Source organism: Pelophylax lessonae, assembly GCF_965119305.1.
Source record: "Pelophylax lessonae genome assembly, chromosome: 2".
Classification (NCBI taxonomy): domain Eukaryota; kingdom Metazoa; phylum Chordata; class Amphibia; order Anura; family Ranidae; genus Pelophylax; species Pelophylax lessonae.
Genome location: NC_138769.1, coordinates 300,510,999 through 300,535,188, shown reverse-complemented (window position 1 = coordinate 300,535,188; position 24,190 = coordinate 300,510,999). Strand labels below are relative to the sequence as shown.

General features: G+C 43.1%; 1 protein-coding gene across 4 annotated transcripts in view; it reads left to right on the top strand.

Moving 5' to 3' along the window:
* The window catches only part of ANKS1A (ankyrin repeat and sterile alpha motif domain containing 1A), a 209,618-nt gene that overhangs the window by 46,581 nt on the left and 138,847 nt on the right, over positions 1-24,190 (top strand). For all 4 annotated transcript variants that reach the window (XM_082245969.1, XM_082245970.1, XM_082245968.1 and 1 more), the window contains 5 exons: positions 3,497-3,572; positions 14,575-14,676; positions 15,258-15,341; positions 15,463-15,638; positions 15,721-15,807. In XM_082245969.1, the coding sequence (XP_082102095.1) occupies positions 3,497-3,572; positions 14,575-14,676; positions 15,258-15,341; positions 15,463-15,638; positions 15,721-15,807 (525 nt within the window). The remainder of the gene's footprint in view (positions 1-3,496; positions 3,573-14,574; positions 14,677-15,257; positions 15,342-15,462; positions 15,639-15,720; positions 15,808-24,190) is intronic.

Below are 24,190 nucleotides of genomic sequence, written 5' to 3'. Positions count from 1 at the left end.
ACTGGCAAACACATGCAAGTATATGTGGAAGCTGCAGTGTCTACGTCAAGGCTGCGCTGTGTACTGCACTCCTAAAGGCCCGTACACACGTACCGGCCGACGACCGATCTGCCGATTGTAGGCTTGTTAGTATGATGCTGCCGACAGCGCACTTTCGGCCGAAAAGAATCTGTCTTGCAAGCATGAAAATTTTTGTATGCCGACACCAGAGCGGCCGATTGTTCGCCAGTCAGTACAGAATTCGGCCGACAGACAGCAGATTTGCAAGACTGGGCATGCTCAGAAAAGAAAAAACACAGGGAAAGTTAACCATTACATGACATCACTTCTGCAGTCGGCTGTAGTCGGCGGACAAAATTCTTGTGCAGTCTTTTGCACTTTTCAACAGACACCGACAGCCCTGGACAAAAGACGGCCGACGATCGGTACGTGTGTACGGGGCATTACTCTACATTTTTGAACATCTCCAAGTTGGAGCATGTATATCACTGGATAAATTAAGGGCAGGTTTGCCTGGAGGGAGCCCACTCTTTAAAGGAACAGGGACACATTGGGCATCCAGCAAGAGCACAACGGCGGTTGGAGGCATCCAATGTGTCCCCACACCAAATCCAACTAACAAGCTATAAAAAGTGTGCCGTGAAAGCCGAGAAAAGTGAATGCACTGGTGACGTCATTGGCTGCAGCCATTGTGAAGATCTCCTCTTTGGCAGTGTGGGTAGGTGCCAAGTCCTGCTGGAAAATGAAATCAGCATCTCTATAAAGCTGGTCAGCAGAAGGAAGCAAGAAGTGCTCTAGAATGTCCTGGTAGAGGGGCTGCGCTGACTTTGGACTTGACAAAACACAGTGGACCAACACCACCAGCAGATGACCAGTTCCTCAAATCATCACTGACTGGAAACTTCACACTGGACCTCATGCAACTTTGATTCTGTGCCTCTCCACTTTTCCTGCAGACTCTCGGATTTCCAAATGAAATGCAGAATTTTCCACAGCCCGTGATTATTTAGTGAGCCATGTCATCTGCTGGTGTTTGGTCCACTGTTTCACAGGATCACTGAAGCTTAACCAGGCTATCAATTACTACAAAAAACTTCCAATAAGAGGTGCTTTAACATAATTTAAAGCATGTTAATTCCCTGTCATAGTCTTAGACGTCCAAAAGCTACCTCGCTACCCTCCAGCAGCTACAGAAAAGATTATATAGGTACCGTAGCTTATCTTCCTGGAGTTGTCCAATGTTCCAGCAGGGTCAAATGTTCAAGCATTCTTTAACTGTTTATCTTTCAAATGAGGAGGATTTTTGCTATTGTTGCCATTAGGGAGTATATGTTCTAACAGATTTGGATGAAACATAATTTCTACTGCAAAATTTACATTTGTATCTTAATCATACAGTACAGTTTGCAGGCCATGCATAGACCCTGGGTTATAGGCTGATACATTCAGGGGATTACTTTATAACTCCACCCCACGTTATGAGTCCTCTGATTTTTTCTGATGTCCTAAGCTGGACATCTTCTCCCTTACGGAGAAATCATTCTTCTTTTTAACTCTTCACGGTCTTCTAATACTACAATAGAAGCATTGCATCTAGATTGGTGTAACCTTGATAAAAACATTGAGAACTGTATCTGGACCCTAAGGTGTTGGGACGGCCTGTAATGTTTCGGGCACTGGATCCTTTGTGGGGGCTCTCGGCTCCTTATGCAAAGCGTGTCATTAGGCACAGAGTGCTATACAGGCCCAGGGTTGCTGTCCATCCCTATGAGGAAATGCGTAATATAATGGGTGAAACCTGGACTCTATACAACAGGGGAACACCCTCACCTGTAGCGTTGGCAGAAAACCGATGAAAAGGAGCCATGCCAAAAACTCATTCACTCTGCCAAAGGCCCACACAGCAACCAGTCTCATAGTGACGAGGCTTCCCTTGCATTGGAACAGGACCAGATTTTAACACCTGTCTCTGCATCCAATTCTAGCTGAATCTCAGGCATACAACAAGTGGCCTATTTGACTAAGGCAGACTTTTTTGCAACAGAAAAGATTGTAAGAATACTGGTGCAAAAACAGACACACACACAGCATTCAGCGGAAAGGGCTAATTTGGGTTGAATAGTTGCTGCCATTAGCATTTAAAATGACCAGGGATTAGTTATGAGCTTTAAAATCAATAAGATAAAATAAATATTATCTTTATAGATTTTTTTTGCAACTGTGTCACAAATATTCAAATAACAAATTTAATACAGCCATCGCTGTCCAGGGCTCGGAGACCACAGGTTCTTTCTCCAGCTCCATCATTTCTGCCTACCTGATTCGGCTTCGGATATGCCAACCATGGAGGCGGCTACATAGAGCATACTGCACTATGTTCCGGGTGCGAGCTGAGAGTTCCTGTCTTATACCTGGAACACAGAAGAGTATTCTAGCAATGAATACAAAGCTTCCTCTGATTGGCTGAGTCAGAGGTTGTGACATCATCAGCCTGCCTCTCTAGCAGCCAATCAGAAGAAGCTTTGTATTCATGCTAGAATACATTGCTTGCTCTGAGCAGCTGAGCGCCACTGCGGTAGACTCTATGGTGTTTTGGATATGAGACAGGAAGTCTCTGCTCGCACCTAGAACACCGTGCTATATGCTTATGTAGCCATCCCTACATACAATTTTTATACCCCACATCCAGTGGCCTCACAGGTTAGTGAGGGACATGGTTCGTTTGGGATAGTTTGGTCTATGTAAAGAACATTCACACTCTCAATCAACATCTACTATTCTTAATCTTTATGCTGCTAGAATTAGTAAATTGATAGGAAAGTATATCATACCTACTTGTTAAAAATTTTTTTTTTTTTTTTAACATTTCTTCAGTTACTTCCTGGTTTCCATTCCTGGAGTCTTCAGTAGGGGAGGAAGGGTTTTCCCAGCTACAACAACACCCCCCTTCTGCTTGCATGCCTGACCTAAGGGCAGGTAGATTCCAGGAAGTAAATGGTACATGAATCATCTGCCACAGCCAGAAATGCTAGGGGTGTTTTTCAAAGTTATTTCTCAAAAAAAAAAATAGAGCATGGAGACATGGATAGATGGGTGTGTTTGCTTTGAATATTAAAAATGATTTCAATAGCATAGTCTGTGGTGCTCAGATGAAGTGTGGTTCTGCTTTAAAGTAAATGTATCCTTGAAGAGCCATGAGGCTGTTGTTGCTGATCACTTGCTGAGCTAGAACAAGTCGTTAAATCTGGATAGACTGAGTAAAGGCAAAAGCCCTTACGAGCGCTCAATTTAAAAAATGTCCTTACTTGCATATATATTCCAAGTTATTGACACAGTATTAAACCAAAGGGGTGCAGTACGACGGGCAGGCTAGTGACCTCTTCATTGGGAAAAGGCACAACCTTTCTCTTTATTCTAGGTGTACAGTTCTTAGCTGCGCCACAGTTTTACTTATTACTACATTTGATTGTCATATTTATACACCTTGCTTCCACAGACTGAAAAAGGAAGTGCGTTACATGAAGCTGCCTTATATGGAAAGACTGATGTGGTACAGATGCTCCTAGATGCAGGTACATTATTTGTTAAAATACCACATATTTTATATTAAAAAAAAAAAAATCCAAGTCGTGTATTTATGTTAAATGTGATTGAACCATCCTGTTCTCGCTGGGGATCCGGCCACACTTCCGGTGAGGCTTCAGTATACAGAACGGAGCTCTGGATGTTCAGACCTGATGGTTGTTCACAGCATCTGAATCGCAGTCCTTAATCTTGCTGACCAAACATGTTCAGGATGTATGATATAAGTATCAATTGAAAATCACACGTGCTTCTTAAATCCAAACCAATTCTTGTGTAATGCATATTATAGTCATTTTCTGAAGTGTTTTCTCTTGCAGGTCTTCACTGGCTACACTTAGACTCAATCATTTCTGTGCCTGTTTACACTAATCCCCACCCCATTCTGTGTCTGTATGTTGCATTCATCGCTACATGCTGTCTGATTCCCTGTGCTTTGTGCAATAGCTCAACACGCAATCCCCTTGCTGCTGCCTTGTCACCACTTTTCTTTTCCACTGTCTCAGACCTTCTTGGCTTCCCAATCTCCACATTTCTGTTCTTTCTGTGGTATGTTTTAGAAGAGCATTGCCCCCACTGACCCCTTGATGCCATAGTGGAGCCATATTCCCATTACATTTCACATTTTATAAATGTTTTGGTGTACTGCATGCATTAAAGAGGTTGTAAACCTTAGGAAAAAAAAAAGGAAAACCTGATAGGCAAGGGCATCATGAGCTAGTATGCATCACATTTTTGGTATTTTTTAAATTTTTTAATCTTTAAGACCGGGCTGTGCGACTGAGAGTGTTGTGCGTCTGACCGGGCTGTGCGACAGAGTTTTGTGTGACTGAGAGTGTTGTGCGTCTGACCGGGCTGTGCGACTGAGAGTGTTGTGCGACTGACCGGGCTGTGCAACAGAGTGGAGTGCGTCTGACCGGGCTGTGCGACTGACCAGGCTGTGCGATTGTGAGCGTTGTGCGACTGAGTGTCGAGTGTAGCGGAGTACCAGAGGGTGAGAAGGTAGAGTTAGGAAGCCAGGAAACAGCCACACAGGACAGACTTTAATTACTAAATCCCCATTAGATTAGTAGGTACAATGCCCGGCGGGTGTGGAGATGCGACTCGGTGTACATCTTGTGATCATGCGATCGAGGGCGAATACAAATGCGCAAAATGTACATAGTTACATAGTTAGTGAGGTTGAAAAAAGACATCAGTCCATCCAGTTCAACCTATGATGTATGTGTGTGTTTGCTTTTAACCGTACATTGTATACCCCTGTACGTTGTGGTCTTTAAGGTGTCCATCTAATAGTTTTTTGAAACTATCAATGCTCCCTGCTGATACGACTGCTTGTGGAAGAGAATTCCACATCCTTACCGCTCTTACAGTGAAGAACCCCTTACGCACTTTAAGGTTAAACCGCCTTTCCTCAAGTTTTAGTGAGTGGCCACGTGTCTTATTGTATCTCCTTTCTCTGAATAGTTTGTTCCTTATGCTCGGGTCGCCAGTACAGTATTTGTACATTGATATCATATCCCCCCTCAATCGTCTCTTCTCCAGAGAGAATAGGTTCAGTGCTTGTAGTCTTTCCTCATAGCTGATGTCCTCCATTCCCCTAATTATTTTTGTTGCCCTTCTCTGGACTTTCTCCAGTTCCAGCACATCCTTTCTGAGGACCGGTGCCCAGAACTGGACAGCATACTCCAGATGTGGCCGGACCAGAGTCTTGTAGAGCGGGAGAATCTCTTTATTTCTGGAGTGAATCCCCTTTTTTATACAACCCAGTATTCTGTTGGCTTTGCTTGCGGCGGCTTGGCATTGCATGCCACTGCCAAGCCTGTTGTCTACCAGTACCCCCAGGTACTGTAAGCACGTTGCTTCCCTGGAAGCTCAGGTCCTGAATCTAGGGAGGCAGCTGGCAACACGGAACCAAATGTCCATACCGAAGGAGAGCCAGGATCGTACCAGGCAGGGGCCTGCACAGAGGTGGGCGGAGTATTGGAGGTGCAGGCATCAGAGCAGAGTAGAGGGGTGACAGGAGGGGTAGAAGGGGACAAGGCAAGGAGGCTGGTCCCGGGCTGGAGCACCCCAATAGATACGCCCCGTTGCGTGATGTTGGGGAAACCAGTCAAGGACCAGCATTGCTGGAGCAGAGCGACGCCCATAGCTGCCAGGGGAAGAACTCCTCCAGTGAGGCCGGGAGAAAGGGAAAGGAAAGACAGGTGCTGGTGGTAGGGGACTCAATTATTAGAAGGACAGACCGTGCAATCTGCCACAAAGACCGTGTGCGCCGAACAGTCTGTTGTTTACCGGGCGCTCGGGTTCGGCACATCGCGGATTGGGTGGACAGATTACTGGGTGGGGCTGGGGAAGACCTAGCTGTCATGGTACACGTGGGTACCAATGACATAGGCAGAGGAAGATGGAGAGTCCTAAATGATTTCAGGGACTTAGGAGCTAAGTTGAGGACTAGGACCTCCAAGGTAGTATTTTCAGAAATACTACCTGTACCTCGAGCCACACCAGAGAGGCAGCGGGAGATTAGGGAAGTTAACAAGTGGCTGAGGAGCTGGTGTAGTAAGGTGGGTTTCGGGTTCCTGGAGAACTGGGCCGACTTCTCAGTCGGCCACCGGCTCTTTGGTAGGGACGGATTGCACCTAAATGGGAAGGGCGCAACCGTACTGGGTGAGAAGATGGCAGAAAAGTTAGAGGGGCTTTTAAACTAGGTGATGGGGGGGGGGGGTACAGATGTAGAATTAGCCAGTGGAAAGCAAGATTCAGAGGGTAGAAATGGGGACATTAGCGGTAGGGTGTTCGGAGCTCCTAAACCCAGGGGGGGTATGGGGAAAAATCAAGAAAGCAGCCTAAAAACATCAAATGAGGATATATGTAACCGGGCAACATTACGAGGCTTGTATACCAATGCCAGAAGCCTGGCTAACAAGATGGGAGAGCTGGAGCTGCTGATGTTTGAGGAGGACTTAGATTTTGTTGGGATAACTGAGACTTGGTTTGACAGCTCTCATGACTGGATGGCGACTATTCAGGGGTATTCCCTTTATCGCAGAGATAGAGAAGGTAAAAAAGGGAGAGGGGTATGTCTGTATATTAAGAACAGTATACAGGTAAATATGAGGGATGATATTAATAATGGAGCTATGGACGAGGCAGAATCCCTATGGGTAGAACTTCAAATGGAAGGCACTGTGGGGAAGGTAATATTAGGCGTATGCTATAGGCCCCCCAACCAGAGGAAGGAGGGGGAGGCGGACCTCCTTTTACAGATAGGATTGGCAGCAAGGATGGGAAATGTCATTATAATGGGGGACTTTAATTATCCAGATATAGACTGGGCAGAAGGAACCGTGCATTCAGCCAAGGCTCGGCAGTTCCTAAATGTTTTGCAGGACAATTTCATGGGTCAGATGGTGAATACACCGACAAGAAACAATGCGGTACTTGACCTACTGATTACCAACAATAGAGACCTGCTCACGGATATAGAAATACGGGACAACTTAGGAAACAGTGACCATAGGTCACTTTGTTTCAGTATTGAGTCTAGTAATAGTAAACACAAGGGCAATATAAGGACACTGAATTTCAAAAGAGCCAATTTCCAAAAACTACGCTCTCTGCTAGAAAATATCAAATGGGATAGAACCCTGGGAACAAAGAACACGGAGGAAAAATGGGAGTGCTTTAAAAGCTTACTTAACAAAGGGATTGACCAGTGCATTCCAAAGGGAAATAAATTTAAAAGAGCAAAGCTAAACCCTGGGTGGCTAAACTCCAACATAAAAATGCATATTAATACTAAAGAAAAGGCCTTCAAAAAATACAAGACTGAGGGGTCATTGGCAGCATTCAAGCATTACAAATAGTGTAATAAGAAATGTAAAGACGAAATCAGGGCGGCTAAAATAGAACACGAGAGACATATAGCGGAAGAGAGTAAAAAGAACCCCAAGAAATTCTTTAAGTATATAAACAGTAAGAAAGCGAGGCCAGAACACATTGGCCCCATAAAAGACGATAAGGGAGTTTTGGCCACAGAGGACAGGGAAAAGGCGGTAGTGCTAAATCATTTCTTCTCTTCAGTCTTCACAAAAGAATTGGGGGGCTACACTAACCCAGCTTGTAAGGCCAAACTAAATAATACACCTCAGGAAGTGCCGCCATGGCTAACAGAAGATAGACTTGGAACTAAACTAGAGAAACTTAACATAAATAAATCACCGGGACCGGATGGCTTGCACCCAAGGGTTCTTAAAGAGCTCAGCCAGGTGATTGCCAGACCATTATTCTTGATCTTTAAGGATAGTTTGCAGATGGGTATGGTGCCAGCTGATTGGAAAAAAGCCAACGTGGTACCAATATTTAAAAAGGGGCCAAGATATATCCCTGGTAACTAAGGCCGGTCAGCCTAACATCAGTAGTCTGCAAGATTTTGGAGGGGATGTTAAGGGACCACATACAAGACTTTAGTAATGAAAATGGTATTATTAGTAGTAATCAGCATGGATTCATGAAAAATCGTTCTTGCCAAACCAATCTATTAACCTTCTATGATGAAGTGAGCTGCCATCTAGATAAAGGTAAGCCTGTGGATGTGGTGTACCTGGACTTCGCAAAGGCCTTTGACACCGTTCCCCACAAACGCTTACTGTTCAAACTAAGGAAGGTAGGTATGGACCATAAGGTGAGTACCTGGATAGAGAACTGGCTCCAGGGGAGGTTGCAAAGGGTGGTGATTAATGGGGAGTACTCCGGTTGGGCGGGTGTGGAAAGAGGGGTCCCCCAGGGTTCTGTCCTGGGGCCAATCCTGTTTAATTTATTCATAAATGATCTAGAGGCGGGGATATTGAGTAAAATCTCAGTATTTGCGGATGATACTAAACTAAGCAGGCCAATATCTTCTGGGCAGGATGTGGAAACCTTACAAGCGGACCTGAACAAAATTATGGGGTGGGCAACTACTTGGCAGATGAGGTTTAATGTTTAAAAATGTAAAGTAATGCACCTGGGTGGCAGAAACCAGAAAGCAAGCTACTCACTTGGGGGGGGGGGGGGGGGAACCTCTGCGTGAGTCTAGGATGGAAAAGGACCTGGAGGTACTGGTAGACAACAGGCTTGGCAGTGGCATGCAATGCCAAGCTGCTGCAAGCAAAGCCAACAGAATACTGGGATGTATAAAAAAGGGTATTCACTCCAGAAATAAAGAGATTATTCTCCCACTCTACAAGACTCTGGTCAGGCCACATCTGGAGTATGCTGTCCAGTTCTGGGCACCGGTCCTCAGGAAGGATGTGCTGGAACTGGAGAAAGTCCAGAGAAGGGCAACAAAAATAATTAGGGGAATGGAGGACATCAGCTATGAGGAAAGACTACAAGCACTGAACTTATTCTCTCTGGAGAAGAGACAATTGAGGGGGGATATGTTATCAATGTACAAATATTGTACTGGCAACCCTAGCATATGGAAAAACCTATTCAGAGAAAGGCAATACAATAAGACATGTGGCCACTCACTAAAACTAGAGGAAAGGCGGTTTAACCTTAAAATACGCAGGGGGTTCTTCACTGTAAGAGCAGTAAGGATGTGGAATTCTCTTCCGCAAACAGTGTTATCAGCAGGGAGCATTGATAGTTTCAAAAAACGATTAGATGGGCACCTTAAAGACCACAACATACAGGGGTATACAATGTACGGTTAACAGCAAACACACACATCATAGGTTAAACTGGATGGACTGATGTCTTTTTTTCAACCTCACTAACTATGTAACTATGTAAAATTTATCATTTTTCTTCCACTTTACAATTGGGTACCACTTTGTGTTGATCTATCACATAAAATACATTTACATTTTTAGTTGTAACATGACAAAATGTGGGAAATTTCAAGGGGTATAAATACTTTTTCAAGGCATTGTATGTGTACTGTGACCGCTGCCTTTTTGAACTCCCTTTGTTCATTCATTCCTTTTTGCTTTATTTTCTAAGTTTCTGTATACAAAATGCTTATTAAACTGTAAATAAAGATTACATAAAAAAAAAATGCATTCCTAGTAAGGGTACTGACTCTTTAATTGGACCATCAATAATTTTATATATATATATATATATATATATATATATATATATATATATATATATATATAATAAAATGAGAGAGGGAGGGAGGCTCACTAAAATTTTTTGACCCTTTTTTTGTTTTTTTTTAACAAAGTGAACCAAATAGAACCCCCTTTAGGATCGGTCTGCCAGTCTCCTCTGTTTCCACCAGTACCACAATGAAGTAGAATCCACCACATTTAATACTCCTTTATATTCGTTGGCTATGGTGCTAATCATTGAAAAAGGATCACACCTGATCTACTTACAGCCTATCTACTTTTTGAGACACTAACAAGCCAAGAAAGTACAAATACGCCCCAAATGACTCCTTTTTGTAAAGTAGACATTCCAAGGTATTTAGTATGAGGCATGGTGGTTTTTTTGGAAGTTGTAACTTTACCACATCTCTTGCACAATGAATATATATTTTTATTTTTCCCACAAAATTGTCATATTACCAAGTTATTTCTCGCACACTGTATAGGCATACTTGCAACTACAGATGAAAGGTAAAATATACAAAGTATATTTCCCGCGCCACGTGGAGAGACCTATAAATTTGTGAAGACCTAATCAAATAGTTAATCGAATAAATGTGATTCGCAGCTGCTATAGTAAAGTGCGAGTGCTCAAAAAGTGAAGTAATCAGTTAATATATGATTACCTATAGTGCTTGCTTAAAAATTTAATTAATACCAGTATTAAAATTAATATAGATACCATGGTATGATGCAAATGATAAAATAAATAAAATAGTACTGAAATAGGATTGCAATGAATAAATATATGATAATGTGATAAAAAATATATAAACAAATACGTTGTAAAATAGTGCAAAAATATATTATTCACATAAATTATCCTTAAGGTTCATGTGCAAAAATGAGTACATGTGCAAATAAGATTTAAGTGCAAGTAAAGATTGGTAATAAAAATGTGACTTCTTAGCAAGAAATGTCCAAAATAAAGTGCACAGTGAATAGTGCTTGGTGCTTCGTGATAGGTTAATTCACTCTTTCCCTGGTGTCCCTTCTTGTGTTCCACTGTGACAGAAAATGGATGAAATTCACACTCACCAGATCGCGGGGGTCCTATATGTCTTATGACACTAGGACCGTACGTGCTTTAGTGACCCCCTCAGGGCCGGGATGCGTTCCCTCCAGGCAGGTATCTATCCTTGCAGTAGCACTCCTCCTGCTGATCACCTCCAATGGGGGACGTATAAAGAGGAAAAAAAATCCAGATAGTGCAGAATCGTTTTAAATGATGATAATTTGTTGCACACAATCCAGACGATCCGAAATACAGTCCCAATAAAATATAGAGGCAAGTATAATCAGGGAAAGTCCAGTAAAACAGTAAAAAACAGTAAAGAGCAGTAAAAAACGCCGTCACACATGTGAGCTACGATGTGGAGAACGGCACTTCCGGCTTGCGTTCCACCGAGCTCATGTGACGTCATGACGTGCTTTTCGTCATTGGCTAGACTTCTTCAGAGGTGGAGTCACATGTCTTACAGCCTTTATATGCCGGAGTCGCCGCTCCTCACTCCGCCCCACACATTACACCCGGAAGCTGGTGTGCGCTCGTGTCCCCGCCATATAGATAGACACAAACCGTACTTCCGTTATGCTGCATAATTATCCGTACATCTTAACATAATATAACCCACCTTAATATTAAGTGTTTACTCTATCATACTGGCAATCAAATATATAGATATGTAAACCGATGACAATAAATTATTATGGCAAATATATAAATAACAATAAATTCATGCCAATAGTATGTCAGTGGAATAAATATAAAGTGCATTGTGTATGTGTATGTGTGTGTGTGTGTGTGTGTGTATATATATATATATATATATATATATATATATATATATATATATATATGTGTATGTGTATATATATATATATATATATATATATATATATATATATATATATATATATATATATATATATATATATATATATATATGTGCGTATTTTGATAACATTACATAAATATATAAAAGAAATTATTAAAATATGCATTCTTTATTATTAAAATTACAATTAAATAGATGTATATGGTTGTGGATTGTGTGTTGTATGTGGACATACGAGTTCTGACAATAATTTCTAATTAATATATATTTAATAATAATTTTTTAATATATTTAAGTAATGTTATCAAAATATGCACATATATATACAATGCACTTTATATTTAACCTGTCATGTGACGTCACGATGTGCATTTCATCTAACGCGTTTCCCCTGGGATCCCAGTCAGGTTCTCTCTGCTCTTCAGAAGCTGCCCTTTGAGCCTACCAGGGATTTTCCATTGTCTGACAGGTTTTCCTTGTAAGGTTTTACAGGTTTTTCCTTGGGTCTGTTGAGCCCTTCTTTGGCCTACTTGTTATGTGTGCCTGTTGGGGTTATTTGCTGTGTCTCCCATCACTCACTTGGAATGCTCTTTGACTTAACAGTAAAATCTGTTTATCAATTACATTACAGGACCCTTTACTCTGTTATGATCTCCCTATTTCTTGCCACAACTCATGTGGGAGTAGGAGAGGTTATATAGCGGGATGTCTATTCATCCTTCTTTTTGCTGGTGTCCAGGCACTTGAAGGTAACTGCATATAACTCAGATGTTAGGATTTAAAGAAGCCAGTGTCCTGTACTGTACTCCAGAAAACTGATTTTACTGATAAGTAAAAAAAAAAAAAAATAGTTTTTCTCTTTCGTTCATTGACGGACACAGCTCCTGATTCTTCTTAACCATTGGGTTATACTGCGCTCTACAGGAGTAGGACACTAGGCAGGAAAAAGCTTGACTATGCCTATGGGCAGTCCCAGGGGGTATACACCCACTCTCAGCTATAGGCACTCAGTTTTTTTCTGCCTAGACAGGATTAGACCTTCCTTGCTGGGATCTGTGGTCCTGGCAGTTATTTAATTCTAAATGGATTTTTTTTCCTCTTTTATCATTTTGTTTGAATTGGTGATTCCTAGGCTGTTAAACACTTGGAAACCTGCCTCTAGGAGGATCTAACATCATACTTGGAAGACGTGCATTGCATGGTGTGAGTCTCTTGGGGTTCATCCTCGCTCCTTCTCGGTGTATAGGATCTTAACCTTCCCTCAATTGGGGGTTGAACAAAAATTGGCCTTGAGTACTATCAAGGGCCAGGTATCAGGTTTTGGCAGTCTTTTTTCAACGACCTTTGGCCACACACTCCCTGGTGTTCCTGCAGTGCAGGCTCTTTTGCCGCCCTGGAATCTTAATGTGGTGCTTTTAGCTGTACTGAAGCTTCTCTTTGAAAATATTCAGGAGGTTTCTGTGCTTATATTGCCTCAGAAGGTGGCCTTCTTTGGTAGCTATTACCTCCTGCATCCAGGGTGTTGGAACTAAGGGCGTTATTTTGTCCACCTTATGGTGCTTCACAAGGATAAGGTGGTGCTTTGCCTCTGTCTGTCATTCCTTCCTAAGGTGGTCTCTGACTGTCATTTTGAATGAAGACCTTGTGTTGCCTTCCCTGTGTTCCAAGCCTAAACATCTGAAGGAAATTGCCTTGCATGTCTTGGATGTGGTCCAGGCAATTAGGGTGCACCTAGCAGTAACGGAGTCTTTTAGGAAGTCAGTCTCTCTATTTGCGCTCACGGACAGACCTCACAAAGGGTTGTCCGCTTCTTCTGCCACCAGATGGATCAGACAGATGGTGGTTCAGGCCTATTGCATCAGGGGTCAGGTTCCTCCTTTCCCTGTTTAGGTGCATTCTACTAGAGAGCTTAGTGTCTCCCTGGCTTTCGGTCTTTAAGCGTCAGTGATGCAGGTTTTGCAAGCTAGCCACCTGGTCGTCAGTACACACTTTTACAAATTTTTTTGTAAAGTAATTGTGTTGGCATCTGCCGATGCTTCTTTTGGCCGCAAGGTTTTGTTGGCTGATGTTTGGAGGACCTGGTTCTTTTTGAGGGTGTGTTTTTTTTCTGGTGAGCTCCAATTGTTTATGGTTGAGCTCTGTTACCTGGTTGGCTATGGTTAGCCTTGGGAATTTTTTTCTAAAGTTTTCCCACCCCTCATGTTTAACACTGCTTTGGGACATCCCAACGGTTAAGAAGAATCAGGAGCTATGTTCGTCAGTGAATGAAAGAGAAAGTGGGATTTTTCACTTACCGTAAAATCCATTATTCTGATGTTCATTGACAGAAACAGCACCCACCCCTCTATGGAGTTGGCTTTCTTCTGGCACTGCTTGTCACAAAACTGAGTGCCTATAGCTGAGAGTGGGTGTATACCCACTGGGACTGCCCATAGATTCAAGCTTTTTCCTACTCCTGTAGGGGCAGTATAACATAATGGATAAGAAGAATCAGGAGCTGTGTCTGTCGAATGTGAGAGAAATGGATTTTACGGTAAGTCAAAAATCCGATTTATTGTTTTAACAGCCTAGTGAACACTTCCATCCTGTGAAAGGACAAAACTGTACCTTCGACACCTGGCTATGTTTGTTTACATGAAATGGCAAAGTATAAAGATATGTAGAGTTGATAACAGTTGTGCAAATGACAAGTCATATAATGTGTCAAGATGAAAAGGTAGGTAGCCGCAGCAACCAATTCGATTTCTTGTTATTTTTCAATTGTACCCTGGAAAGGTAAAGTGTTTCTTTTGGACATTTTAAAAGGTTTTTTTTTCTGGCCCTTTAATTACATGCACAATACCACTCTACTTTTACAGTTGGTGCAGATTTCTTCCTAAGAACATAGTCTTGGTTGGAGAATGTTTAATATGCTTGGCGTGTAAACCCCCTGTGTTTTTGTCCATTGTCTCTGATTAGTTATGCAGTAATTTAAAATAAATGATTTGGCTTTCTCACTTTTCTGTTTCTAGGAATTGATGTCAGCATCACAGATAACAAAGGAATGACAGCACTGGACATTGTACAAGAGGTGCCTTCTCAAAAGAGCCAGCAGACAGTATCTCTTATCCAGGGTGAGAGTTTTGTGAAGATGTGCAGTTAGTTAATACAAAGCTTTTGGAGTTCTTTGTGGAGAAACTAGAAGTAGATTTAGTAATGTATGTTAAAGTGAATGTGTACTTAACAGTTTATAGTAGCAACTCACTCCCCCCTTCCTCCATCTTTCTCTAAATTTCTACAAAAATATTTCAGGCAGCATTCATACTGATGTGGTGTGTCAACGCTTGTGCTATAACACGGTATTCCACGCATTGTATTAAAGCGTACCTTTCCCTAAATTTTAAATCGACGTGCATCTCTGCATCCAAAGGGGGTTTGGGTCTGTGGAGTGTTTGAAAGTCTTCTTTTAAAGCTACCCATTACTTTAAATGGGCAATCTAGCACACCAAAAAAGATGCAGTGCTTTTGCACTTTCACACAGCCTCCAAGAAAACATCTGAAGATAAACATCCCTGCTCTTTATAAAACCCATAATGTTTTGTGAATTATGTGACCTCAATGAGATGAGAAAAAGTGCATGTGCAAGCTGTATATCTTTTTGGCTTATTCTTTTATTTGACTTTTGTTCTTTTATTTAATCCCATATGTCATCAAGGTCACAGTGCAGCCAGGCAAGCCGCAAAAGATGCAGAACCAGCAGCCAAACCTAGCACATCTGTTTGTATAGATTCACAAGCAGGTAACCGTGAAATAAATAATCCTTTTTTTTTTAATTCAGTGTTTAGCAGACATGCATCCATTTTTTCTAATGTAGGCAACTACTGTTTCCTCATGCATTTCATCAACCACTTGCTTTTTAGGTGGAATGCAGAGAGCACTCTTGGATTTACGGTTGGACTTAGACAGCATTTCTCAGACAGAGTCTCCTTATGAAGCACTCTATAACGCCTCCTCCTGCCACTCTTTGGATAGCATATGCAGTGGACGGTCCTCTGATAGGGACTCCCTGTGCCGTGAAATTGCAAAAACACGAAGGGTGAGCATAATTTTAGATTTTTGTGTATATTTACCCCCTTTTGTTTGCAGGTTTCTTTTATCATCATTTAATTGTTCTACAGAAGGAACGACCGCCTCCACCTGCTAAACCTCCGCCAGAAGAAGATGAAGACTTCGAGAGGAGACAGAATGCAGGTGCTGTCCAGGAAGTAAGTATTTTTTGTTTGAAACCACTGTGTGTGTAATAAGTTGCCTTTACTGGATTTTATTGAAAGCTTAGGGATATAGTGTGGTGAAAATGTATTGCCTCCTTTCTAACTTTTTATTTTTTTGCATATTTGTCACACTTAAATGATTCAGATCATCAAACAAATTTAATATTCCACAAAGATAGATAATCAAAAAATGTTTTAATATTACACAAAGATAAACCAAATAAATACTAATGCAGTTTGTAAATTATTTCTTTTAATAAAGAAAAAAGCTGGCCAAACCTGCCTGGCCCTATGTGAAAAAGTAATTGCTCTTTAAACCCCCTGCTGCATAACCCAAGTCCACTTGAGCTTGAGGTCATGAACTGACGGCCAGACATTTATCTTCAGGATTTTCTGATAGAGCACAGAATTCATGGTTTTATCAATTATGGAAAGTCGTCCAGGTCCTGAAGCTGCAAAGCAGCCCCAGACCATCACACTACCACCACCATATTTGACTGTTTGTATGATGATCTCTTTTATGCAATGCTGTGTTCGTTTTACGTTGGATGTAATGGGGTGCACACCTTCCAAAAAGTTCAACTTTTGTCGCAGCAGTCTTGGGGATAATCAAGATGTTTTTTTGGCAAATGCGAGACAAGCCTCTGTGTTTTTGGTCAGCAGTGGGTTTCGCCTTGGACCTCCTCTATTTGGATGCCATTTTTGCCCAGTCTCTTCCTTCTTGTTGAATGGTGAACACTGACCTTAACTGAGGCAAGTGAGGCCTGCAGTTCTTTTATGACCTCCTGGACAAGTCATCTTTGTGCTCTTGGAGTAATTGTGGTAGGCTGGCCACTCCTGGGAAGGTTCACCACTGTTCCATTCCAACTTTTCTCCATTTGTGGATAATGGCTCTCACCATGGTTTGCTGGAGTCCCAAAGCCTTAGAAATGGCTTTGTAACCCTTTCCAGACTGATATGTCAATTCATTTGTTTCTTCTCTGTTCTTGAATTTCTTTAGATCGCGGCATGATGTGTTGCTTTTTAAAATCTTTTAGTGTGCTTCACTTTGTCAGAAAAAAACACAGCTGACCGTTCTTCTCTCTGGAATGATCAGAGCGCCTGTGGTCCTTCTATATAGAATGACAGGTCTTTGTGACCATTTAAAAAGACCAACCCCCATACAGTTAGAAACACTCCCCTATTTACATATTTAACCCCTTGATCACCCACCGTGTTAACTCCTTCCCTGCCAGTGTCATTATTACAGTAACAGTGCATATTTTTAGTGTAAAAAATGTCAGGGGTGCAATCTGTCCACCGCAATGTTGCAGTCCCACTAAAAATTGCAGATCGCTGCCATTACTAGTAAATAGTAAAAAAAATAAAAAAAAAAACAATAAAAATTACATAAATCTTCCCCATAGTTAGTAGACGTGATAACTTTTGCGCAAACCAATCAAAATACGCTTATTGCGATTTTTTTTTTTTTTTTTTTACCAAAAATATATAGCAGAATACAAATTGGCCTAAACTGGTAAATAATTTAATTTTTACATTTTTTATTTTTTTTTTTTGGGAATGTTTTATATAGCAGAATGTGAAAAATATGAAGAGAGAGGAAAATCAGTGCTCAATTTCTGAAATGGTAGGCCACGGAAATAAAAATAAAGATCAATAATGTGAAGGATGTCCCAAAATAGGGAGAAAATAAATATAAACGAAATATCAATGTGGGTAGAAAATATTGAACATCCAACATATAAACTTACATAAAATGCAAATCGTCACAAGTAAGTGCTGCAGTGCTGGTAAATAAAGTGATCAGTGAATATTCAGTATAAATAAGATAAAAGTGCTAATAGTGCAAAGAAACAGCGAAAAATTGCTGTAATCTGCTAACAGCAAGTTAAGCCAAATATAGTGAAGCCCGTAAGGCATTTATTACATTAAAATAAACTAAAACTACTCACAAGAGTATAGCATGTAACAGCGTTTGAATACAGCAATGGTCACAGTGAATCGATCCACTTCCGGGTACGCTGCCGGCGTGCGTTCCACGGTGGTTTAAGGAAGTGACGTCGTGTGATAATCGTCTGCCAGGAAGTACGTTGACGCGTTTCGCCCGCCTACTATGGGCGTTATCCTTCCCTTCCTTTTTATGAGCATCTGATCAAGGGGAGATTATAGAGAAGGCTGGAGGTGTTGTGTTGGAGGCTTTGCTGACTCATCCATCCCTATTGGCTATCCTGTGGAAAATCACTGCATATTTGAGGTTTTATCACATTCTAAGTCTGGTGAGTTCATCCCCAAAAGGGTTTCCTTGAAAGCACCTTGACACCTGTGTGGAGCACCTCCAGCACCTTATCCAGCACTTTAGTGTAATTTCAAGTGGACTATTAATTTTGGACTGCACATTACCCAGAACTTTTGCACTTTTTTTGCACCATTAATGTATTGTGAATGCACCTTAATTTATTATCATTAGTGCACTTTATTAATGATTATTGCTTTTTTACTAACACTATTGGATGAATTTGGATATTTTGTATATATTGTGGATTTGAGCACTTTATTATTTACATTACAATTGTGATAATTTTTATGCCTAATAGCGCTGTTTTAGATTATCTTATTATTGTTGGGAAAGTAGGACCTGGTGGCAGGATATACCTAATAATTTTTAATCTATATAGTGCTGAACAGTTTCTAAAATGTTGTAGACTTCAAGAAGACACACTTAAACTAAAGGTCTAGTGAGAACTTGTAAATAGAGATTTCTTTTTTTTCGTTCACTACTTTATTTGCTGACATGCTAGCTAATTGAAAAGAAAAATGTTAGGTATGTATTTGAATTGAAAAATGTATAATGGTAATGTATAAAGGTTACCCTGGGTTTGTGTTGAAATAGCAGGCCTGGAATATTCCTGACTAGGCAAGGAGTAATTTCTCTACTTCCTACCCTTCGATGTTGTACAGTGTCATGTAGTCTGAGCTCCGGCCTTCTGATGAGATGTCAGGAAGAAATGTGCCTTTGGAGTGATGCAAGGACACCAGATGGTGCTGCACAGAAGGGGATCAGGCAGCATTGCTTGTCAACACACAGCCCTTGGATAACCGCCATATATAGATACATACATGCTACTGGTGTGAAGTTAAAGCTGGGCGACCTACATGTTTTTATGATTCAAACATTTTTTGTCTAAGTTTGATATTGAGCTAATGTAGAAGTTTGTACAGGAAAGTTAAACACCACTATACAGTTGTGTTTATAAGTTTACATACCCTGGCAGAATTTATGATTTCTTGGCCAGAGAATATGAATAAGGCCCCTTTCACACAGTCCGCATTCCGTTGCGGACCGTGTTCTGCTCAGCGTGGATCGATCCGCCGATCCCCGCTGAGCCGGCGGATGACAGCTCTGTCTCCACACTGTGTGTGGAGAGGGAGGTGTCAGAGCCCTGCTACTCTCTATGTGGAATCGGATGAGCGCGGACCGCCTGTCCGATCTCATCCGATCCCATCCGATCCCCAGGACGGATGGAAAATAGGGTTTCCATCCGTCCGGATTTCACAGACAGGATCTGATGCGGATGGCAGCGGGTGTCAGCGGACATGTCACTGCTGACATCTGCTGCTCCATAGGGCTGAATGGGGCATCCGATCACATCTGCCTTAAAAACTGACAGGGGGATCTGATCGTAACGCCCGTGTGAAAGAGCCCTAACACACAAAAATGTTTAAACTCATGGTTAGTGTTGAGCGAACACGGACTGTATTATTCGTGTTCGTACCGAATAATTGGATTTTTTGTACCCGGACACGGACACTTTACTGTATGTTCGGGTAAAAATCCGTGTTCGGTCGTTTTATTTCCGGGTTTTGCATGCTTTGGCGCTCTTTTCATGGCGGGCTTTCAACAGCCAATCAACAATCGTTTAACTGGTGTGCCTTAAGCCATCCCAGCCATGCCTGCAAATGTCTCAGTAGCTGTGATTGGCCGTCTGAAGCATGTGACCAAGTCTTTATAAGTTCGAGGCAGCCGCAGCGGCGTCATTATGCTGCTTAGATTCAGGGACAGAGCACACATCAACGTGCTGGCTGCTGATTAGGGAAAGATAGGCAGGAAAAAACCATTTGTGTCCGGATAGAATTGAGGGACAGGTCGGAGTGTTTAGGCAGGGCGAGTTGTAGGCATTTTAGGGATAGAGTCTGCTGATTTATAGGGTCAGTGTCTTCTACAAACTACAATCGATATTGCTGTGTGGGGGGTGGGGTCTGCACTCAATCCTGATCTACGATCTCTTCTCAATCCTGTTAGGGACAGAGTCTGCTGAATTTTAGGGAAACTGTGTTCTACAAACTACAATCGATATTGCTGTGTGGTGTGGGATTGGAGATAGGCAGGTGTCAGTGATCCACATCCATTTTTCTGTGTGTGAGCTGCAGTGAACACAATCTTTTTGGGCTGCAGTGAACACAATCTTTTTGGGCTGCAGTGAACACAATCTTTTTGGGCTGCAGTGAACACAATCTTTTTGGGCTGCAGTGAACACAATCTTTTTGGGCTGCAGTGAACACAATCTTTTTGGGGTGCAGTGAACAAAATCTTTTTGGGGTGCAGTGAACACAATCCTTTTTGGTGTGCAGTGAACACAATCTTTGTGGGGTGCAGTGAACAAAATCCTTTGTGGGGTGCAGTGAACACAATCTTTTTGGGGTGCAGTGAACAAAATCCTTTTTGGGGTGCAGTGAACAACATCCTTTTTGGGGTGCAGTGAACACAATCTTTTTGGGGTGCAGTGAACAAAATCCTTTGTGGGGTGCAGTGAACACAATCTTTTTGGGGTGCAGTGAACACAATCTTTTTGGGGTGGAGTGAACAACATCCTTTTTGGGGTGCAGTGAACAAAATCCTTTTTGGGGTGCAGTGAACAAAATCATTTTTGGGGTGCAGTGAACACAATCTTTTTGGGGTGCAGTGAACACAATCTTTGTGGGGTGCAGTGAACACAATCTTTTTGGGGTGGAGTGAACAACATCCTTTTTGGGGTGCAGTGAACAACATCCTTTTTGGGGTGCAGTGAACACAATCTTTTTGGGGTGCAGTGAACACAATCTTTGTGGGGTACAGTGAACAGAATCTTTGTGGGGTGCAGTGAACACAATCTTTGGGGGGTACAGTGAACACAATCTTTGTGAGGTGCAGTGAACACAATCTTTGTGGGGTGCAGTGAACACAATCATTGTGGGGTACAGTGAACACAATCTCATACTTCTGAAGGTTTGAGGGTGCTGCCTGTTCCATACTCCCCCTACTCCTCATCTAGCCTTTTAGGGGTACAAACAATAGTAATTGGGGCCTAGTGTGGTTGTGTACGTGTGATATACATACACTTTTTTGGGATCATATTTTCTATTCCGCTATTTAATCAAAAACCTTTGGGGATCAGTTAAATTGGGGGATAGTCTGTGTTGGTACGTGTGAGAGAGATCCACCTTTCCAAGTTGTTGGGGTTCATCTCATACTTCTGAAGGTTTGAGGGTGCTGCCTGTTCCATACCCCCCCTACTCCTCATCTAGCCTTTTAGGGGTACAAACAATAGTAATTGGGGCCTAGTGTGGTTGTGTACGTGCGAGATACATACACTTTTTTTGATCATATTTCCTATTCCGCTATTCAATAAAAACCTTTGAGGATCAATTGAATTGCGGGATAGTCTGTGTCGGTACGTGTGAGAGAGATCCACCTTTCCAAGTTGTTGGGGTTCATCTCATACTTCTGAAGGTTTGAGGGTGCTGCCTGTTCCATACCCCCCCTACTCCTCATCTAGCCTTTTAGGGGTACAAACAATAGTAATTGGGGCCTAGTGTGGTTGTGTACGTGCGAGATACATACACTTTTTTTGATCATATTTCCTATTCCGCTATTCAATAAAAACCTTTGAGGATCAATTGAATTGCGGGATAGTCTGTGTCGGTACGTGTGAGAGAGATCCACCTTTCCAAGTTGTTGGGGTTCATCTCATACTTCTGAAGGTTTGAGGGTGCTGCCTGTTCCATACTCCCCCTACTCCTCATCTAGCCTTTTAGGGGTACAAACAATAGTAATTGGGGCCTAGTGTGGTTGTGTACGTGTGATATACATACACTTTTTTTGGATCATATTTTCTATTCCGCTATTCAATAAAAACCTTTCTAGGGCAAGATCTTAAATTACAGAAATATGAGGAGACCGTCAAATAAGGGCCGTGGCCTGGGTCGTGGTGCTGCTGGTAGAGCTCCTGTTGCAAGGAGAGGACATGGTCGATCTGTGCCAGCTACACGCACAAGTGAAACACCTTCCTCAAGTGTGAGTAGGCGACAGAACCTGCATCAGTATTTGGTAGGGCATCAAACGCCCCTAGAAGTGATGAGGCCAGAACAAGTTGAGGCGATAGTAGATTGGTTTGCTGCTGACAGTGCCTCCAGTTCCTTCACATTGTCTCCCACCCAGTCTACTGCAGAAAGGTCAGAGTTGGCACCTGCAGCCAATGTCCAACCGTCTTTCACCTCACCCCCTTGCAAATCAGGCCAGCAGTCTGAGCCCCAAGCCATACAGCAGTCTCTTATTCTTTTTGAGGACTCTGTCAGCAGGGTTTCCCAGGGCCATCCACCTAGCCCTGCCCCAGAAGTGGAAGAGATTGAGTGCAGCGATGCCCAACCACTTATTTCTCAAGATGAGTACATGCAAGGATCATCGCAGCACGTCTCCGATGATGACGAAACGCAGGTGCCAACTGCTGCGGCGTTCAGCATTGTGGAGACCGACAAGGAGGGCAGGGGTGAAGACTGGGTGGAAGATGATGTGGAGGACGATGAGGTCCTCGACCCCACATGGAATGAACGTCATGCAGGTGACCTGAGTAGTTTGGAGGAAGAGGCGGTGGTCGCACAGAGCCACCAGCACAGCAGAAGAGGGAGCAGGGTGCAGAAGCGGAGCGGCCGTGCCCTAGACACTACGCCCGCTACTGCCCAACGCAGCAAGGGAACGAGCGCACCAAAGTCAGCTCAAAGGAGTTCTCTAGCGTGGAAGTTCTTTAGAAAATGTGCTGATGACAGGACACGAGTGGTTTGCACCCTGTGCAATCAGAGCTTGAAGCGAGGCATGAACCTTCTCAACCTGAGCACAACCTGCATGATCAGGCATCTAAGTGCAAAGCACGAGCTGCAGTGGAGTACACACCTTCAAAACCAAGAAACGTCTCTGGCTCATCCTGCTTCCTCTTCTGCTGCAGTCTCGGCCGCTCCAGCCACATCTGTAGTGATACCGGCACCTGCCACCCCGCAAACAGACGATCTGTCAGCAACACCACCACCTGGGTCACCAACAACCATCTCCACAATGTCCCGTGGAAGCGTTCAGCTTTCCATCTCCCAAACACTTGAGAGGAAGAGGAAGTACCCCCCTACCCACCCGCGATCCCTGGCCCTGAATGCCAGCATTTCAAAATTATTGGCCTTTGAAATGCTGTCATTCCGTCTGGTGGAGACGCACAGTTTTAAAAACCTTATGTCGGTGGCTGTCCCACAGTACGTCGTGCCCAGCCGCCACTACTTTTCCAGGCAAGCCATCCCTTCCCTGCACAACCAAGTGGGGGAAAATATCAGGTGTGCACTGCGCAACGCCATCTGTGCCAAGGTCCACCTAACTACGGATACGTGGACCAGTAAGCACGGTCAGGGGCGTTATATCTCCCTAACGGCACACTGGGTAAATGCAGTGGCGGATGGGCCTGAGGCGGATAGCAATTTGGCGCATGTCCTTCCACCACCGAGGATTGCAGGGCGCTTCAGTTTGCCTCCTGTTCGTAACTCCTCCTACTCCGCTTCCTCATCCTCTACCGCCTCCTCATCCGGACAGCGTAACACCTTCACCACCAACTTCAGCACGGCCAGGGGTAAACGACAGCAGGCAGTTTTACAACTTGCCTGTTTGGGGGACAAACCACACACCGCGCAGGAGTTGTGGAGGAGCATGGAACAGCAGACAAATGAGTGGTTGCTGCCAGCGAGCCTCAAGCCCGGCCTGGTGGTGTGTGATAACGGGCGAAATCTCATAGCAGCTCTGGGCCTAGCCGGTTTGACGCACATTCCTTGCCTGGCGCATGTGCTGAATTTGGTGGTGCAGAGGTTCCTTAAAAACTACCCCGATATGTCAGAGCTGCTGCAGAAAGTGCGGGCCGTTTGTGCGCACTTTCGGCGTTCTCACCCTGCTGCTGCTCGCCTGGCAGCGCTGCAGCGTAACTTCGGCCTTCCCGCTCACCGCCTCATATGTGACGTGCCCACAAGGTGGAACTCCACCTTGCACATGCTGGAAAGACTGTGCGAGCAGCAGCAGGCCATAGTGGAGTTTCAG